General features: G+C 57.5%; 1 protein-coding gene across 2 annotated transcripts; it reads left to right on the top strand.

The window, feature by feature from the left end:
- Positions 1–562: 562 nt before the first annotated feature.
- Ntrk1 (neurotrophic receptor tyrosine kinase 1) lies at positions 563–18287 on the top strand. Of its 2 annotated transcripts, XM_006976416.3 has the most exons (17): positions 563–830; positions 3749–3823; positions 4079–4150; positions 5800–5868; positions 6555–6706; positions 6892–7034; positions 9312–9444; positions 11593–11922; positions 12284–12301; positions 12457–12512; positions 12758–12860; positions 13303–13449; positions 13755–13885; positions 14028–14200; positions 16168–16408; positions 16683–16841; positions 17929–18287. In XM_006976416.3, exons 1-17 carry the CDS (start codon positions 619–621, stop codon positions 18112–18114), a joined length of 2400 nt encoding a protein of 799 aa, XP_006976478.2. In that variant the 5' UTR covers positions 563–618; the 3' UTR covers positions 18115–18287. The 2 variants fall into 2 exon arrangements, with proteins under 2 accessions (XP_006976478.2, XP_076430499.1); XM_076574384.1 differs by lacking the exon at positions 12284–12301 and having other exon boundaries at positions 571–830.
- The last annotated feature ends 663 nt before the right edge of the window (positions 18288–18950 follow it).

Genomic DNA, 18950 nt, shown 5'->3' with positions numbered 1-18950 from the left:
CCACTTTCCACTCTCCCTCCCGCTGTGTTCAGAGAACTCGTCTCTGCACCTTCTGTTTTCCTCCCCAGGTTCTGCGTCCAGCCGAACCCTTCCCTTCCGGGGCCCTCTCCCTTCCCTTGCTAGCGTCTGGAGAGCGTTCATCAAACTTATTCCAAGTGACATGCACACTCTCTTAGGCAAGTGCACCGTGAAGCTGGCCGGGATGACCTGGACTGCAACCTCTTCCTTGCTCAGTCTCTCCCTGTCCCCGCAAATCTGAAAGTGCAGCTGTTTTACTGGGAGAAATAACATATCAGCTTCCTAGCACGACCCCCCACCCCCGCTCCCTCCACCCCCAGGCTCAGAAGACACTTGTGAGGCGTTCTGTGGCAGTCCCCCGCCCCAGGTCTCCTGCAGCCGCGAGGGACATTAAAGAGGCTGGCTGGCATTAGGGAGGGGGCACTGGGGGCATCGGCAGGCGGGGCGGGGCGGGGCGGGGCTGCGGGTGCCGCCCTCTCCTGCCGGCTGCTCTTTAACACCGCCCCGCGCACGTGTCGCGCGAGGCCGGCCGGGCGGCGGCGGCGGCGGCGAAGAGCGCACGGACGGCTGCGCGGCCCGAGCTTGGCGGGCGCCGCCGCGATGCTGCGAGGCCAGCGGCGCGGGCAGCTGGGCTGGCATCGCCGGGCCGCGGGGCTGGGAGGCCTGCTGGCTTCGCTGATGCTGGCCTCTGCCTGCGCCGCGTCCTGTCGGGAGGCCTGCTGCCCCGTGGGCCCCTCGGGGCTGCGCTGCACCAGGGCAGGGACCCTGGATACCCTCCGCGGCCTGCGGGGCGCCGGGAACCTGACAGAGCTGTGAGTGTGTGGCGGGGGAGGGGCGCGGGGTCAGGGGGGCACAGCCCTTCCCCGAGGGCGCGCACTCACCTCTGGCTGGAGGGGCCAGGCTTGGCGGCTCTAGGAGGCTGGCACGTGTAGCCCTTGGCTGAGCTGCAGAGGCTGCTGCTGCTGCTGCTGCCACCACCCTGGCAAAGCCGCGCAGTCACTGTCTGGATGTCGCCCAGGATTAAGGGTAGTTGGGGTGCTTGGCTTGGGGCAGAGCAAGAGGGGAACTCGGTAGACCTGGGCTTGATCCCGCGTTCTAGGAGCTCTTTGTGGGGTTTATTCAAGGGCCAAGTCCGGCCCCGTGGAGGAGAGGTTAGTGTGGAGAATTCGGCACGTTGTACTTTTGTCATGTCCCCTTCTTAGGGGGACGCCAGCCCCCAACCTCTTCCTCGTCATGACCAGGGTATCAGGTCTTCTCTGGATTTGTGATGGAGCCGGAGTGGATGGGAGACGGCGAGGAACCAGCTTGGTGTCTGGGCTTCCCCTCCTTCCCACTGACCCCAAGACTTCTTAATTTGGATGTGGGAAATGAAAGCTCTTTGCTTCTCTCCCATCTCCCCTTTCACCGACGCCTCCCTACCTGTATCGGGGCATCAGGGCTGCTGCTGAGATTCTCCCCGCTTCCAGGTCCGGAGCTGGGAGGAACCTTCAGCTCCGCAGTACTCTGACATTCTGCAATAATTGGTTACAAAATGCTCAAGTACTTTTTAGCAGCTGGTGACACCTCTGAGAGTATTATTGACTCGAAGGGACTCAGCGTCACCGTGATGGCTGCAAATACTTGAGTATTCTGCATGCTGGTGGAGCCAGCAGCCTGCCGTGATTGGCACCGAGTTACTCGGGCATCTTGTGGTAATTAACGGAGATACTCCATCTCTTTCTAATGCCCCCAGGGAGACCAGGAGGAGAGGAGATGGCCTTGTCTTGGTCTGGCCTAGGCTCCTGCATCATGGGATGGGGCATGAGGTCTAGATGGTTGCTCCCAGGCCTGTCCATTCAAACCAGAGTCCAGGCTCCCGACCGTTCCCCTCAGCCTTCTCATTCCCCAGTGACTCCCCGGGCTCCAGGGCAGTCCAGGACGGGGGCAGTGGGCGAGCCCGGGCAGTAGAAGAGGAGGTTGGCGGGGTGGTGAGCGGAGATGTCCCCCTGGGTGGGGCCCGATCCTCCCGCCGCCTCCTGCCTGGCCCTCTCCCTCCTCCCTCACCCGCATAGCTAACAAGGAGCTAATGGACTCGAATAGACAGATTGATTATGAATCCGAACAAATGAGGCGGCGTGGAACACACTGCCTGACAGCCCATACTTACCCAGCTCTTCACATCTTACCAACTCCCTGGGTCTCTGTAGCTTGAAACCCTTGGGGCACACAACAGGGATCTGGCCTCCCCCAAAGTGGCTAGCTGCGTCTCCCTAGACGTCCAGGGTGAGGATGGACACGGACCATCCTATTGGGGTCAAAGTGGCTAGCTGCGTCTCCCTAGACTTCCAGAGTGAGGATTGACACGTCCTATTGGGGTCAAGGCTGGGATCAGGGAAGCATGGGGCGGGGGCGGGGTGCTGGGCTTGGACTGAATCTGTTCCTTGCTGCTTTTTTACTAAGCAGAGGTCCAAAAGAGAGGGGAAGAGTTCTGAGAACTGTTAGTGAGTCAGGGGCCCCTGCCACACACGGGGGGGGGGGGGGGGTGGAGAGAGGAGAGGAAAATGCGGACATGCCACTACAGGGGAGTGAGTTCACAGGAACTCCCAGATCCACAAGATAGGGCCGTAGCCACAGCCACCCCACCCACCCACCCCCCAGTGCTGCTTGCTCCCCCCCTTTGATTTCAGCCTCCCTGGCTCTCAGTTCTCCCTGGTTCTCAATTCTCCCTTATCTCTGTCTCCGTGGCTCCGCGTCCTTATCTGTCTGTCCTTCCCACCAGCACTACCCAGGCGTTTCTGCTGTCAGCCTTTTCTCAGTTTTGACTCTGTTTTCCCTCCCTCCTCCTCCTCCTCCTCCACCTCACTCAGCCTCCCTGTCTCACCCCGCATCTCCATCTCTCTCCAGCCACACACTCAGACTCCATCAGGTCCATGCTCCTCTCTCCCTTCCTGAGCCCTTCACGGATTAAGGAGGGGCTGGGGGCTCCCCAACAGCTCTGTGCTTTTGGCTGGCTTTGCAGGGGTGCTGGAGAGCGGGAGAGTAGAGGTTGCTGTGGGGGACAACCAAAGGTTTTGAGGGGACAGAGGGGGTGGGGTATATGTGGTGTGTGTGTGTGTGTGTGTGTGTGTGTGTGTGTGTGTTTGGTGTCAATGGACCCAGATAGTAGGCACTAAGCTGTGTTTGGGAGCACACATTGGCATGATAATTGGGGCACTGGGTGGAGCCTTGCCCTTTGTGAAAGTGAGTCCCAGCACGACCGACCCCCTGTTGTTGAGTGTGTGTGTGTGTGTGTGTGTGTGTGTGTGTGTGTGTGTGTGCTGGAGAGGTGGAGCCCCAAGCTGAGAACAGTGGCAGTGTGCATTGACTAACGTGTCTTCACACCTTCACATCTGTGTGTGCATGGGAGAAGCTTACGTGAGCTTTGTTCGTGTGTGTCCTTGGGTGAGGGTTATGAGGATGCCCCCATGTGCTTCTGGACACTTGCATATGTGTTGCAGGAGGCATGTGAGAGTCTGCATGTACGTAAAGGTGAGGGGGCATGTGTGCATGTAGGCCCGTGTGTAACTTGTGAGTCAGGTCAGCATGCAGGGACATGTGCATGAATGGGTCTGGGAAATGGGTCTGTGTGTGAATGGTGCATGTGCTTGTGTGAGGGAGGCGAGTGGGTGGTGGGCATGGGGTAACTCCTTTGAGGTCCTGACCCAGCTGATCCGCCCCCCCCTCCTCTGCTGACCCACCCCTCTCCCTGCAGCTACGTGGAGAACCAGCAGCGGCTGCAGCGCCTGGAATTCGGGGACTTGCAGGGCCTGGGGGAGCTGAGAAGCCTGTGAGGACTAAGGGTTGACAGGGCGGGACTGGGCGCAGGGTGGTGGGTGGGACTGGGCGCAGGGTGGTGGGTGCCCACGTATATTGGGGTCTCGGAAAGACCTGAGAGTCTGGGAGAGCTGTGGAGGCTCAGGGATTTGAGGGGGTCCAGGTAACTGTGGAAAGTAAGGGGTGGAGAGGGGTGTGCGGCTCCACAGGGGTATCTGGCCTGGGTGGGCAGAGGGCAGAGCTTAAATTCCCCTCACCCCTTCCCTAGAACCATCGTGAAGAGTGGCCTCCGCTTCGTGGCCCCAAATGCCTTCCATTTCACTCCTCGGCTCAGTCACCTGTGAGTGGTCAGGCTGGGCGGGAGGGGGTGGGGCTGAGGGGGACCTCCAGACTTGGGGTGCTGATAGGCTTTGTGCTCCCCAGGAAACTGCTTCAGGGAGGGCGGTGCTCTGATTCTCATCCAATCAGACTAGAAGCCTTGTAGCCTTCCTTCCAGGGTCTGTGCCTCAGAGACAACACTGCTCATAAGCGCCCACCCAGGCTCTCTGCCTGGGGTTCATAGTGCCTGAGGGGCAGGATTCTGAGTTCTGGTCAGAATTTCATCTCCTCTCCTGTGGGGCGTGCTGTCCTGGCCCCCCTGGGGGATGGCATGTTCTGCCCGCTACTCCTCACCCTCCTCCTTCCTGAGAGTTACAGCTTCAGAGGACAAAGAGGGGCATGGAGTGGGTAGAAGTTCGGTCCCTGGCAGTCCCTCCCTGGGTTGGGGGCCGGTATCATTCACAGAGTTGGGCTGGGTCCTCTAAACTCTCAGATGGGTCCGGGGATTTAACCGCAAGAGTGATGTTGTGTTACCTAGTGTATCTACTGGCTTAAAATGTGCACTTAGGGTTGGAGATGCGGCTCGGTTGGTAGAGTATTTGCCTACTATTCACAAGGCCCTGGGTTTGATCCCCTCCCCATAAGCCAGGTGTGGTGATACAGGCCTATAGTCCTGACACTGGGGAGGGGAGACAGGAGGATCAGAAGTTCCAGGTCATACACGGCTACACAGCAAGTTCCAGGCCAGCCTTTTGTCTCCGCAAAACAAAAACCTTAAAAAGAAATTTTAAATGTGTATTTGGCGGCAGTTCATGACGCCCGTGGCAGTGACTGCCTGTAGTCAGCCTGGGGACAGAGATGGTATGGTCCCCATTTGATGGATGAAGATCCTGGGAATTAAGTTGTTTCTTGACCCAGGTCGCCTGGCTGTACGTGGCGGGACAGTGCGACACCCACCCACCCACTTCTATCTCCAAGGTGGTGGTGTTCTGGGGCCTTGTGTAAGGGTCCTATTCAACCCAGTCTCCATTAAGTCAAGGGTGGCGAGGCAAGGCGAGTGGTTAGGGCATGCCCCTCAAAGCCTAGGGTCCTGGCAGTGGCAGTGTGTTCTAGACACAAGGCCCAGAGCCCTGGCTGGGTGCTCTCTCCTTTACCTGGGGAGCTATGACCCTAGGTCCCTCATCTCTTCCTGCTGCTTGAAGTGCCTTTGGAGGAACAGGAAGGAAGGGGAGGGGGCCTGAGGAAGTCCTCTGACATCCCTGTCTTGAGGTTAGGCAGGGAGGGGGTGGTGAGGGCTGCGGTCCTCCTCCCCTCCGCGGTGGGGAGCACAGATGGAGCCCCTTACCCCAGCTGTGGCCTCAGCACTTCGCCAGCTGGGGCTGAGGTGTGGGGGGAGGGTAGCCGGCTGTTCCCTCGGATCCCTCTCCCCGGGGTCAGTCAGGGAGGGGGTTAAGTGGGATTAACCCTTGTTGTCCCAAGGAGAAGATGATACTCAGAAAGGAGTCCCTACATTCCCACATGTCCACAGGCACAGCACGCTACTTCTCCGGGCCGTTCCAGTTGCCTGGGCTGAGGGTTGGGGGTGGGTGGGGGGCAGCAGCCTCCTTCATGCTCCTGCCTCAGACTGGGTCAGAGTGAGGTCACTGGCTCAGGGCATCTGTCCTCCCTCAGGAATTTGTCCTCCAATGCTTTGGAGTCCCTTTCCTGGAAAACTGTGCAGGGCCTCTCCCTACAGGACCTGTAAGTGTGTGGGCAGGGGCAGGGCCAGGGGCCAGTGCGTGTGATATGGGGCTGTGTGTGTGCACGCGCATGTCTGCCGGACTCTGCGTTACTGTGTCTGTGTGGAACAGGGGAGGGGTAGGAGACAGTGTTGTGTCTGTGAGCTTGCTCTGGGGATTATGTGCATGCCTGTCATCCACTCCCCTGCATCAAGCCAGAGACTGTGGGACTGTCCTGGTCTGGGCTGGGCTGGGCTGGGCTGGTCTCAGAAGCCAGGGTGGAGGAGCAGCTGTGTGTGTTCAGAGACTAGGCTCAGAGCTGTGTTGAACAGACCACAGGCCCACCTGGACGCTTGAGGATGGCAGCCCGATTCTCAGTGCACGCACTGGAAGGGAGTTACATATAAGAGTCCACGTGTGTGTGCGATGGGTACCTAAAGCCTGTGGGGCCTGGCCAGACACCTTTCTTTGTTACCAGGCTTGGCTTCTCCCTTTAGAGCTGGGGTAAAGGGATGCCATGCAGCCCTCAGCTGGCATCTACAGCAGTCTGCCCTATTTGTTTTAGTAACAAAGTCTTGTTCCTGTGCTGGTTATGGGCCTGGCCCCCTTCTGCTTAGACCTCCCTGTAGCCAGCCATCTCCAGAGCACTGCCTCTCGGCTCCTCAGACCTGTTGCACCCTCTTTCTCCTGACGCCCCCTACCCAACAGGACCTTGTCGGGGAATCCACTGCACTGTTCCTGTGCCCTGTCCTGGCTCCAGCGCTGGGAGCAGGAGGGGCTGTGTGGTGTGCACACACAGGAGCTACAGGGATCTGGGCCTGGGGACCAGTTCCTCCCACTCACACACAACACCAGTTGTGGTAGGTGCTGGTGTTAGATGGGAAAGCCTGGGGTCCGCCTGGAGGGACTCGGGACAGCATTGGCAGGGGCTATGGACTCTGGAGGCCGGGCGTACTTACTGCTCAGGTTTGGGGTCATGAGCAGGGTGGGACGCACAAGCCCACCGTTAGGTGCTAATAATGTCCCTCCATCCCCCGGGTGGCAGGTGTACCCACAGTGAAGATCCAGATGCCCAACGACTCTGTGGAGGTGGGGGATGACGTATTTCTCCAGTGCCAGGTGGAGGGGCAGACCCTGCAGCAGGCTGGCTGGATCCTCACAGAGCTGGAAGGGACGGCCACAGTGAAGGTGAGGAGCTGTGCAGCCCCCCAAAGGAGATGAAGATCAGGCCATGGGAGACGGCAAAAGCAACCAAGGGGCACCCAGGGAGGCTGGAAGGACGGGGATGGCTCAGACCTCGTGCTGGCGGGGAACAACCGTGGGGAGCAGCAGGTCCTCAGGACAGGTCTACTGGACACCCCCACCTCAGGTCTGGGGCTCCGTCTTTGAGCACAATGCTGGCTGCAAGAGAGGGGGCTGGATCTCACATGCGAGACCCAGGAGGGACCTAACAGGCCATTCCTCCCATATATTCCTTTTCTAGCTTAGGAAACTGAGGCCTGGGGACAGGACAGGATCTGTGTTCCATACCCAGAGGCAATTACTAGGGCTTCTGGCAGCTCCTGGACACTCAGGAAGCAGTGTTCTCTTGGGTATGTTGCGAACACATTAGTGAAGGGCAGCTGGTTCCAGCTCCCACGGTGCATACATGTTTTTAAAACCTGTGCGTACATGTGCGTTGGCACACACGTGCATTGGCACACACGTGGAGTCAGGGCAAGCTTGGATGTCGGTCCTCACCTCCATCTTCTTTCCTTTTCTTTGCTGTTTGTCCGTGAGCTCCCAGGGGCTCTCCTGTTTCTGCCTCCCGTCCCACTTGTAAGATCACGGGAATGATAGGACCGTGATGCTGAGTCCAGCTCTATGTGGGTTCTGGGGATCCAAACTCTGGCCCTCATGCTTGTATGGCAAGTGCCTTACCCATAAGCTGTCCCTTAGTCCCCACTAATTCTTGGAATAACTTTGACACACACACACACACACACACACACACACACACACACACACTCTCTCTCCCTATTTCTACCTGCCTTTTGGTCCTCTTATCTGTAAACTGAGGTAGCCATGGTGGCCCTCTGACATCCTCCCTGCCTCTAGGCGTTGTTTGGCCTCTGTCTCTCTTACCTGAGCATCTCCCCAGGCCTTGAATCTTTTCTCAAGCTGGCCACAGGCCACTGACGAAGCTGCAGCGGACTTCGGAGGTCCCTGCGCGCCGCCGCCCCCCCCCCCCCCCCCCCCCGGGTTCTGTGTGTAGCTCTGCCTGTCCTGGAACTGGCTCCTCTCTCCCCCTTAACACACCCCAGTTAGGGCGGGGCTTTTCTATGGAAGTTTTTAGGAAACAGATTACAGGTGTGAGTAACAGGTCAAATCCTCAAAGAGATACCACAAACCGGGACTTCCCGAAGTTGTCTGAAGATGTCTCCACACGCGGGCATCCGACTCTCCTCTACCTGTCCCCTTTCCCTGACTCACATTCAGCAACTCTGCCCTCTGAGTGGGAGGGCCGCCCAGCAGCACTGCCCCAGGGGTCTCCAGCAATTGGAGCTGACTCTCCTTTTACAGTGGGGGGTCCCTCATCTCATAGGTCTACTTCCTAATTTCTGAATAGACACAGCCCACTGTCAGAGCCCAGTAAAAATTGTGACCAAACCTCTAAAGTCGATGGGTGGTGGTGGTAGCGCACGCCTTTAATCCCAGCAGTGGGGAGGCAGAGGCAGGTGGATCTCTGAGTTTGAGGCCAGCCTGGTCTACAGAGTGAGTTCTAGACCAGCTAGGGCTACATGGTGAGACTCAGTTTCCGGGGGGCGGGGAGTAGGAAATCGGAACATTCTGCCTACTCCAACTTACTAAACAATCGCTGAACTCATCAAGATTGAGAATTCTTGAAAGGTCATCTAACTTACATGTGGTGCAGCCAAGGTTTCTTAGGAAGATAATCTGAGCTGGATTTGATCTTTTGGTGGCGATTCTGATGTCACTCAGCGGCATCCTTTTCCTTTGCCGAAGGAAGTGATGCTGTTGCCAAAGCTGCTTCCGTAGCTGCTACGACCTGTTCACAGTCCCTTCGTTTCTGACCTTCCTTGGACTGAGACTGGGTTTAGTAGAACTTTGCGAGCCAGGAATGAGTTGGCAAGGTTCTGCTTGGCGCTCTGAGGAGCTGATGGGGATATGGTGGCTGGAGCTCCGTGGCTGCTATCTGGCTCCTTGGATGCGGCCTCCCTTTTAGAGCACTACCTATCTTGAGGGCGTTGTTTGTACTTTAGATTTCTCTGACCCAGGAGCTCCTCTGCAAACTGCAAAGGAGACCATTCTCTGTCACAGATCTGCTCCCCCTTCCCTTCGCCGCCCCAGCCCTGCCTCCTTCCATGTGGGTTCACAGGGCTCCCAAACACATCAGCTCTACCCCCCTGCCTCTTGCCTCTGTCTGCTGAAACCCTTCTGATGTCTCTTTCTTCCCTGGTCCAGAAATCTGGAGATCTGCCATCCCTGGGGCTAACCCTGGTCAATGTCACCAGTGACCTCAACAAGAAGAATGTGACGTGCTGGGCAGAGAATGATGTGGGCCGGGCTGAGGTCTCTGCCCAAGTCAGCGTCTCCTGTAAGCTCATGTGACGGCCCCTGCACCCACCCCCACTCATCTCCTCTTCCCTGAAAAGAGGGGGGGCGTAGATGGGAGGAGGGCGAGTGGGCGTCTCTACAGCTGCCCCCTCCCAGCTGTTTCCAGATTCCCACGAAAACCTGATCCTGCTTGGGAAGTCCTGGAGGCTCCTCGAGGCCGGAGGGTTAGAGATGGATTTCTTTCTGGCATGCTGCCCAAGCTTGCTACCTGAGGCCCTGGGCACCAGCTGCGGCCTGGCCCCACTGCCTGGTCCTCTGTGAAGGCTTTTGTCTTCCCACCTTATTCGTTTGCGCCCCTTAGGATTGCTGTCTAGGTTTGGGAGAACTGCTTTACACATGGGGAAGCCTCCTCTAGCCCAGGAGTGAACCTCCAGCCTAGGCTGACATTTGTGCAAATTGAGCGTTGTGGGGAGAATGAGCTCAGGGCTGCACTTCTAGCGAAGGAGGCTTACGTCAGTTCTGCATCCTGTTCCTGGACAAGCTTTGGTTTAATGGAGGGGGTACAGCCGTAGATAAGCATCCCTAAAGAGGGGAATTCCTCTCTGCAGTTCCTTTTTATGCTTGTTGCCTAATTTCTCCGGCTTTGCCAACGAATTATCTTTAATCTGTGTTCCAACACCGTTCCTCTTTTATTGTGAAATACACACAGTCACGCACATCAAGCATACCCATCATTTATTTGCTTATTTATTTAGAGACGGGGTCTGGCCATGAAACCCAGGCAGCCCTGGAACTCATGATCCTCCTGCCTCAGCCAAGGGCTGGGATTACAGAATTGCCACACCCAGCTGGCATATGTACTTTAAGCAAGAATTACTCTTGCCAGGACTTGAGAAGACACCCTCCCCCAGTCCCAACTCTATCTTTCCATCCTGATTTTTATGTTCAACACTTCCTTGTGGGAGTAATTTTCCACAGGGGCTGGAAGTTGAGCAGTTAGGAGCATTTTCTATTGTTTAAAGGCACTGATTGCTCTTCCAGAGGGCCCAGATTGGGTTCCCAGCACCTGACACGGTGGCTCACAGCCATCTGTAACTCCAGTTCCAAGGAATCTGATGTCCTCTTCTGGCCTCCAAGGTCACCAGGTGCACATGTGGTACACGTACCTACATGCGGCAAAACACTGATAAACATAAAATAAAAGTAAATATTAAAAATAACAGTTTTCAAGCTGGGTGTGGGGTGGTGCACACCTTTAATCCCAGCATTTTAAAGGCAGAGGCAGGTAGCTCTCTGTGAGTTCGAGGCCAGCCTGGTCTACAGAGTGAGTTCCAGGACAGCTAGAGCTACACAGAGAAACCTTGTCTTGTAAAAACCAAACAAAAAAAAGAGTAATAATAATAACAACAACAACAATAATAATACTTTTCTGCATGCCTGCTTCCCTATTAGAAGAATTTTGTTTCTTTTTACACATTATATAAATGAAAACTTACTCTATTATTTTTATCTATTTTCTTTTGTACAACCCTCATAGTTGTGAAATCCATCTGTGGCAACAGAAGTAACTATAATTCCTTCGTGTACACCACATGTTTCATGGTATGAATGCTGCTGAGATTTCCCATAAATTTGTATGTGTTTATACACACATGTTACACATACATACTTTTTTCTATTATTGAGGGGCTTTCTGTTTTTCAGGATTGTGACTGTCTCAAAGCCATGTTTCTTGATTATTTTTCATTCTTTCTCTTCTTTTCTTTTTTCTCCTTCAGTGCTATAAATGTCCTGGGACGGAACCCAGGACCTGCTGAGTCCTAGCCTACCAAGTGTTCTCTTACGGAGCCACCCCCTAGCGCTCTTCTCTATGTGCTTAGAGACACGAGGTCTTTCTGAGTTACTCAGGCCTTGAACGTGCACCCTTCTGCCTCCCAAGTAGCTTGGCTGGCAGGCCATCCCCACCAGGCCTGGACCGGGCTCCATGTGTGCCCCTTAAGCCTCTGAATTTTGCCTGTGTGCTGCCACGTTTGGTATCCGCTGTGACTTCCTCCCAGATATGTTTCCTAGAGAAGTTAGTTCTTGGGATCCGACGACTTGTTTTTCCGGACCCCACCCCTGACTTCCCCCTCCCCTGGCGTCCTTCCAGCCTCTTGCCCACTTCCTGTCACGTGCCCTCTTCCCACAGTCCCAGCCAGCGTGCACCTGGGCACGGCAGTGGAGCAGCATCACTGGTGTATACCCTTCTCTGTGGACGGGCAGCCGGCGCCCTCCCTGCGCTGGTTCTTCAACGGCTCCGTACTCAACGAGACCAGCTTCATCTTCACCCAGTTCTTGGAGTCGGCGCTGACGAACGAGACCGTGCGGCATGGCTGTCTTCGCCTCAACCAGCCCACCCACGTCAACAACGGCAACTACACGCTGCTGGCGGCCAACCCCTACGGCCAGGCCGCGGCCTCCGTCATGGCTGCCTTTATGGACAACCCTTTTGAGTTCAACCCCGAGGACCCCATCCCTGGTGTGAGAGCTGCCCCGAACCCCGCCCTGCTCCTGGGAGGCGCCTGGGTAGAGATCTAGCCATGCAGGGAGGTCTGGCCTCTTGTCTGCCATGACCCTGGTTCCCAGAGCTAGAGTGCTCTGTCCTGGACAAAAGAGCTGGTGGCCAGCTCTACACTTCCCCCTTGCCCCTCTCCCAAGCCAGGCCTGCTGAGGCCCTGAGCTGTTCCGTCTGTCCAGGCTGAGGAGAGGCTTGTGCCCTCCAGTTCCCTCTTTTCCTGAGGCCCGGCAGCCTACCCCACCTCAGAAAGAACATCCTGGAGGGCGGGCAGGGCCTCACCGTTCTCCCCTCTGACCGCCTTCTCTCCTCCTTCCTGCCGCAGTCTCCTTCTCGCCAGTGGGTGAGTTGCGTGGGCTGGAGGGCAGCTGTGTTGTCTCAGAGCTGACAGGGGGACAGCTTAGCTGGGACCCTGAACTCGGGCCAGGGTGGGGAGCTCCTGGAGGAGACATGGCAGGCCCGGCCAAGGCCCACCCTTTGTGCCCTGTGTCCCCACAGACACCAACAGCACATCAAGAGACCCAGTGGAGAAGAAAGATGAAACACCTTTTGGGGTGAGTGGGGGCTGTGGAAGCTGATGGTCAGGACGTGGAATGGGGTGGCCGGCGTGGCTCCTTCGGCTGCCGTCTGGAGCTAGAGCAGGGCAGTCTGTTGTGTCCCGAGCTTGGTTAGATGCTTTCCCAGCCAGGCTGAGGTCCCGAGGGGAGCAGGGCCCAGGACTGGCGGCCTGGCTCTGGGCTCGTCTGTAGGGTGGAACAGTCAAGAGTGCAGAAGCCCTTAGGACTGACCCTGCTTCTAGGTCTCTGTGGCTGTGGGTCTAGCCGTCTCCGCGGCCCTCTTCCTTTCTGCCCTGCTCCTCGTGCTCAATAAATGTGGACAGAGAAGCAAATTTGGGATCAACCGTGAGTTGGCAGCAGAGGGCTGTCTGTTCGTCTGTCCGTCAGTCCCACTGGCTTGGTTTTTCCACTGGCTCTTCCCATCTATGCCCTGTGTGCGGCGTATTGTTGAGGGGTTGTCTGTGCGGCTCAGGCTGGCTGCGTGCTGGGCTGGGTCTGCGGGATCGTTTTTTAGAGGAGCGGCTATTTGATGGTGGCTGTTGTCGGACACTGAGTGGGTCTGCGGGACTCGGCTCTGTCAGGAGCCCGGGGAGTGCTTTGGTGCCAGGAGCCAGTCCACAGAGTTCCTGGTGCCTCCCTTCCCTTGCCCACTGTCTTGCTCTGGCACTACTCTTTCCCTCCCGCCAGGGAAAGAGCCAGGGAAGAGCCTGGCACTCTTCAGGCTAGTCTGGACGATGGAGATGGTACCTTGGCTGTGATGGTCCATGTTGGTGTGTCTTTTCCCCAGGCCCTGCTGTGCTGGCCCCAGAGGATGGGCTGGCCATGTCCCTACATTTCATGACACTGGGTGGCAGCTCTCTTTCCCCTACCGAGGGCAAAGTCTCCGGACTCCAGGGCCACATCATGGAGAACCCACAGTACTTCAGTGATGCCTGTGAGGAACTGTGTTTACAGTAGGCGAGTGTGAGGTGGTGTGTGTGTGTGTGTGTGTGTGTGTGTGTCTATGTAAAGTCCCTGGGCTATCACTGTGCTGACCCAGGACGCTCCCCACCTACCTCAAAGTCTAGCCTGACTCCTGGCCCCAACCCTGTTTAGGGCCTTATCTCCCATACTGGACTCTCCCTGGCCAGATCCACCCACACCCACCCACACCCCATTTCCTATGGCTGTACTGCCCTTTACCACTGCCCCATCCTGCCCACGCCAGGGCCGCCTTCTGACTTTGCAAGCCCCTCCCAGGTGTCCATCACATCAAGCGCCGGGACATCGTACTCAAGTGGGAGCTAGGAGAGGGGGCCTTTGGAAAGGTCTTCCTTGCTGAGTGCTACAACCTTCTGAATGAGCAGGACAAGATGCTGGTGGCTGTCAAGGTGAGACCAGGGGCCTGGGAGGGATTGCTGGCCCGTGTCCCTCAGAGGACCATCGTGTCAGGATGGGGGGGGGATTTGAATGGAGTAAGACTTGAGATGGGATTGGGGTCATCTCCAGTTCCGTCCCCATCCCTTCCCCTAGGCCCTGAAGGAGGCATCCGAGAGTGCTCGGCAGGACTTCCAGCGTGAGGCCGAGCTGCTCACCATGCTACAGCACCAGCACATTGTACGCTTCTTCGGAGTCTGCACCGAGGGCCGCCCGTTGCTCATGGTCTTTGAGTACATGCGTCACGGGGATCTCAACCGTTTCCTCCGGTACGAGGACCCAGCCCCCCCCCCCCCCCCCGGCTCAGTCCGTGGTCCCTTCCCTGCAGAATACCTTTGCTTGTCTGCCTGGTTAAGGGGGGGCGGCACCAGGAAGGGGTCAGGAAGGCACAGTTCCCACCCCCAGGGAAGTAGAGGGGGCAGGTGAGTGAAGGTGGGCCTGTCTGTAGGACAGCCGCTAGAGGCCGGAGCTCTGAGCTTTGGGCCCATGGTTCTGTAAGAGTGCATGTGCATTTGTATGCGTAGGGGCCAGGCCTGCAGGGAGATGTGGCATGAAGGATGGTGACCCCAAGCAGCCACCAGGACCCTTCTGTGTTCTGTGTGCTTGTCTAGTGCTGTATTTTTCAGTCTCCAAGCATATAAGCGATGTATACTTGAAGGGGGTCCCACAAAACGCACTTCTTCGGCTTTGGGTCGAACAACTCTGATGCTCAGTAGTGGATAGTTGCAGTCACTTTGAGAAATGTGTGACTTCACAAGAAGGCTTAGGGGGTGACCAGACCCGCCCGGGGGCACACAGGAAGTGAAGGACCAGGCAGAGTTAGATAGTGGGAGCTTCAGGGTCCAGAATCAGCCACCATGTCTGTGAACCTTCCTTTCTGGCCAAGAGCACACACACACCAGGGGGATGAAGATCGAGAAGGCTTCCTGGAAGAAGGGGCATTAAAACCAAGACTCCATTCAAGAGGCAGAGGAGTAAGCCAGGGAAAGGAGGCTGGGCCAGGAGGCAGCGTAGCTGGGAGGGAGGTCCCATGTGTCGGTCGGAGGAAGCCGTGGTCCTGGATGAGAAAGCACTGTGCAGCTGATGCTCATGCTGATGATGTCCCGGCAGCTCTAGGGAGTGAAGAAGGCACATGTGTGCCGTCGATACGACTTAGCTACGAGAGACCCTGAGGAGGAGTGTACCCCGAGACAGTGTAGCCCTGTAGGGGCACTGGGTGGCTCAGGCGAGCCAGCCCTAAGATGCATGGAGGTGGACTGGCTTTGGAGCCAGCGTCCAGGGAAGGCCACGGAGAGCCAGAGAGATGTCATCAGATGGGGCCCAGGCTGTGTGAGGAGCAGCTGGTGATCCTCCTTGAAGCACCGGGCAGGAAGGAGAGAATCTGAGGCGAGCCTGGAAGGCCTTGGGCAGGGGGCTGGGGCCTTTGTGTTTCCAGCTTTCTCTGATGACACACGGGACCTCCCTCCCAGCTACGCTGCCTCCTGGCCCAGCCTCCCGACTGGAGTCACAGTTTTAATGCCCCTTCTTCCAGGAAGCCTTCTCGGTCTCCCTCCCCTGGCATGTGCTTACTCATACTCCACTCTCTACTCCATGCCTTGGTCTCAGAGGGTTCAGCAAACACTTGGCAAGTTGGAAAAGGCATTGCTAGCAAAGCAACCAGTAGGAAGAAAGGCGAGGAAGGGGAAGTATTTGGGCAGTGGCACCAAGTGATCAGGACAGCCGGGACTTGGGGGCGGTGGGGCACCCTGGAAACCTTTGCAAAGGAAAACCATCCAAGGAACAGCTGGGCACTAAGGACAAAAGTGGGCGACGCTGACGGGAGATTCAGAGGGGACTCAAGTGGCTGGCCTGGAGCTGGGGAGGCTCCCTTCGTGGGGCAGAGCGGGATGGGGGCAGAAACAGCTCAGCTTGGCAAGGCTGTGCCTGGGCGCTGACAGCAATAATGGGAACTAGGGGCAGCTGGAGGCTGGGACTGAGTTCCTCCAGGGATTGTGGAGTTAGTATCCTTGGGGGGGGGGGGGGCTTGGTCATGGAGAAAGACAACTCTGTTCTCCCCTTACCCTGACTCTCGAGACAGCTGTCTCCTCCTTCCTTTCCTCCATGTTTGCCCCTGGTCTCTCCCTTCATTACACCCAGTTCCAGGAATCCCTCCACAGCTCCTGGGCCCCTGTCCTCCAGGCTCCCCCCACCCCTCTCCTCCTCTCTCTTAGCTTCTCCCTCTCCCTGTCTTTCTCAGGTCCCATGGACCTGATGCAAAGCTGCTGGCTGGTGGTGAGGATGTGGCTCCTGGTCCACTGGGCCTTGGGCAGCTCCTGGCTGTGGCTAGCCAGGTGGCTGCAGGTATGGTGTACCTGGCCAGCCTGCACTTTGTGCACCGGGACCTGGCCACACGCAACTGTCTGGTGGGTCAGGGGCTAGTGGTCAAGATCGGAGACTTTGGCATGAGCAGGGACATCTACAGCACAGACTATTACCGCGTAAGGGTCCCTAAGCCCTCCCCCGGCATCCATACTGTGCACGCCCTGACTTGGGGCGTAAGATCCTTCACTGGCCAGCTTGCCCTCTTCTTCCTCCAGTAGCGTGGCCTCTGGCCTCAGGCCTCCCATCCCTCCCAGCACCCCAGCCCTGGGTGGGGAACTGTCTTATCGTCTGGTCCCTCAGCCCTGGTCCTGCACACCTTCTGTCTGTTTAATGTGGTGGGATGGCTCTGTGGTTGCCCCCGCTGGAGGTGAATGCACCGCATCTCGGCAGGTGGGGGGTCGGACCATGCTGCCCATCCGCTGGATGCCACCCGAGAGCATCCTCTACCGCAAGTTCAGCACCGAGAGCGATGTGTGGAGCTTTGGGGTGGTGCTCTGGGAGATCTTCACCTACGGAAAGCAGCCCTGGTACCAGCTCTCCAACACCGAGGTCAGCCCTGCCAGGAATCCTGGGGTCCCCCCCACCCCCTGTGCTTCCCCCTCAGCCCCCTCCCCGCTTCCTCTCTCCCTCCCTTGGTCCTTCTCTTGCTCAGTCTCTCAAACCCAAGCCCAGCCGGCTCCTGGTGGGCCCTTAGAGATCGTGGTGGCTAGAGTCCAGGCCGTGCCTGTGTGTGCTTTATCGGTCACAGCGGGCAGTCACAGGGCAGAGCAGAGGGTGGGAGAGCGGTCCTGATCTATCTAGAGCAGCAGGGAGGCTGGAGGTTGGATGGGGAAGGACGCCCCTGCCTCCCCTGCCCTCTGGCTGGCCACAGAGCAGACCCCAGGTGTTCTGTCTCCCAGCGGCTCCCCAAGCCTCCTCCTTGGCTCTCAGCTGTCAGTTTCCATTTCTCCGGCTAATGCAGTCTGTTCCCCCGAGGCCGGTGGGGTGGGGGAGAGGGTTATAGATTTTAATTTTCTCAAGCACTGAGAGAAGGAATGGAATTAGCGCTGCCCATAATCTAAGTCCTCTAATGGGGATGGGGAGAAGCGGGGAGAGGCTCCAGGCGGCCCCTCCAACCATCTCGCTGTCACCGTCTCTGTTAGATCCTGTAGCCACCCCAGCAGCCCTTCCTGGAGTCTGGCTGTGATCTTCATGGCTACAGTCTCTTTCCACTACATCCCCTCAGAGCGGTGCCCACAAAGGGAGAAGCAAGGGTTGCCTCTGCCTTAAGCCGAAACAGCCACACACACACATACACACACACACACACACCCTGCCGCCTCCAAAGGCTATGGCTGTGGTCCCACACTGCTTTTTTCTTGTGCAGCTGGGAGGTGGAGGCTGAGGCCGAGGTTGACGGTCTTGGCCATGTCATGACCTCCCCGCCCGGCAAGTGGTCTTTGGGTGTGACACTAGCCTTCTGGAGGCAATCCTTAATCATTCCTAGTGTTTTCAGAAGAGTCGGAGCAGGAAGGAGCCACAGAGTTTGCGGGGTATGGTAGAGGCAGCCAGCCAGGACCCATCTGTGGGAGAGCCTGTGACCTCCACGCCCTGGAGCCCCCAGCTCACTCTCCTCTCTGTCTCTCCTGTGGCACAGGCGATCGAGTGCATCACGCAGGGTCGGGAGCTGGAGCGGCCTCGGGCCTGCCCTCCTGACGTCTACGCCATCATGCGCGGCTGCTGGCAGCGTGAACCGCAGCAACGCCACAGCATGAAGGATGTGCACGCCCGTCTGCAGGCCCTGGCGCAGGCACCCCCCAGTTATCTGGATGTCCTGGGCTAGGAGCCGAGCCTGGCTGTCAGGCCACCCTCAGGTCCCTCAGCACCCAGCAGCTACCACACTCAGGCCTCTCACCCTCAGCATGTGGAGGGGACTGGCAGGCTGGGCGTGGCGGGTAGCCGCGCTTCACGGCCAGCCAGCATCCACCATAATAGCAATTATATTTATTATCCCTGGCTGTGTTTCTTGCCCGTTCTTGGGGAGAAGGGCTTTGGGGGCTCGGTAGAGGCTGGGCTCTGTCTCTGGGGTCCGTTCTTGTGCTGGTCCCTTTGGTTGCTTGCCGCCCTGGTCTGCGTGGCTGTCCTTCCGCTTTATCTTCACCCCTCACCTGGCGGCGGTCTCTCCGCACGCTCACTGTGTCTGGATTTCGGGAAGGCTGATGCTGGGGATGGGGGGTTGGGCCCCTGGGGATGGTATCCGCTGCTGGGGGTAGAGAGAGCAGGCACACATTAGAACACATGAACAAGACAGAAAGACATCTCTCTCTCTCTCTCTCTCTCTCTCTCTCTCTCTCTCTCTCTCTCTCTCTCTCTCTCTCTCTCGTGTGTGTGTGTGTGTGTGTGTGTGTGTGTGTGTGTGTGTGTGTGTGTAAATGTGGCTATAGCCACAGGGGTAAGGATTAAAGGAGCAGAGCCATGGCACACACCTTTAACTCAGGAGACTGAGTGCAACAGGAAAATCTCACATTCAGGGGTCTCCCTGGGCTTCGGAGTCAGTTCAAGGACGGCCTGGGCAACTTAGGGAGACCCAGTCTCAAAACAAGAAGTAAAAAGAGGGCTGGGAAATAGCTCAGTGGTAGACCCCCTTGCCTGGTGTGTGTGAGGTCCTGGGTTCAAATC

This window comes from Peromyscus maniculatus, chromosome 6, assembly GCF_049852395.1.
Source record: "Peromyscus maniculatus bairdii isolate BWxNUB_F1_BW_parent chromosome 6, HU_Pman_BW_mat_3.1, whole genome shotgun sequence".
NCBI lineage: Eukaryota > Metazoa > Chordata > Mammalia > Rodentia > Cricetidae > Peromyscus > Peromyscus maniculatus.
The sequence above is the reverse complement of the archived record's forward strand: the minus strand, read 5'-3'. Positions and strand labels throughout refer to the sequence as shown.

Coding starts and splice junctions, on each gene's coding strand:
- Ntrk1 (XM_006976416.3), top strand. CDS start 619: ATGCTGCGAGGCCAGCGGCGCGGGCAGCTGGGCTGGCATCGCCGGGCC. Junction 6,707..6,891: donor CACACACAACACCAGTTGTG/GTAGGTGCTGGT, acceptor CCCGGGTGGCAG/GTGTACCCACAGTGAAGATC. Junction 16,409..16,682: donor ACAGCACAGACTATTACCGC/GTAAGGGTCCCT, acceptor GCATCTCGGCAG/GTGGGGGGTCGGACCATGCT.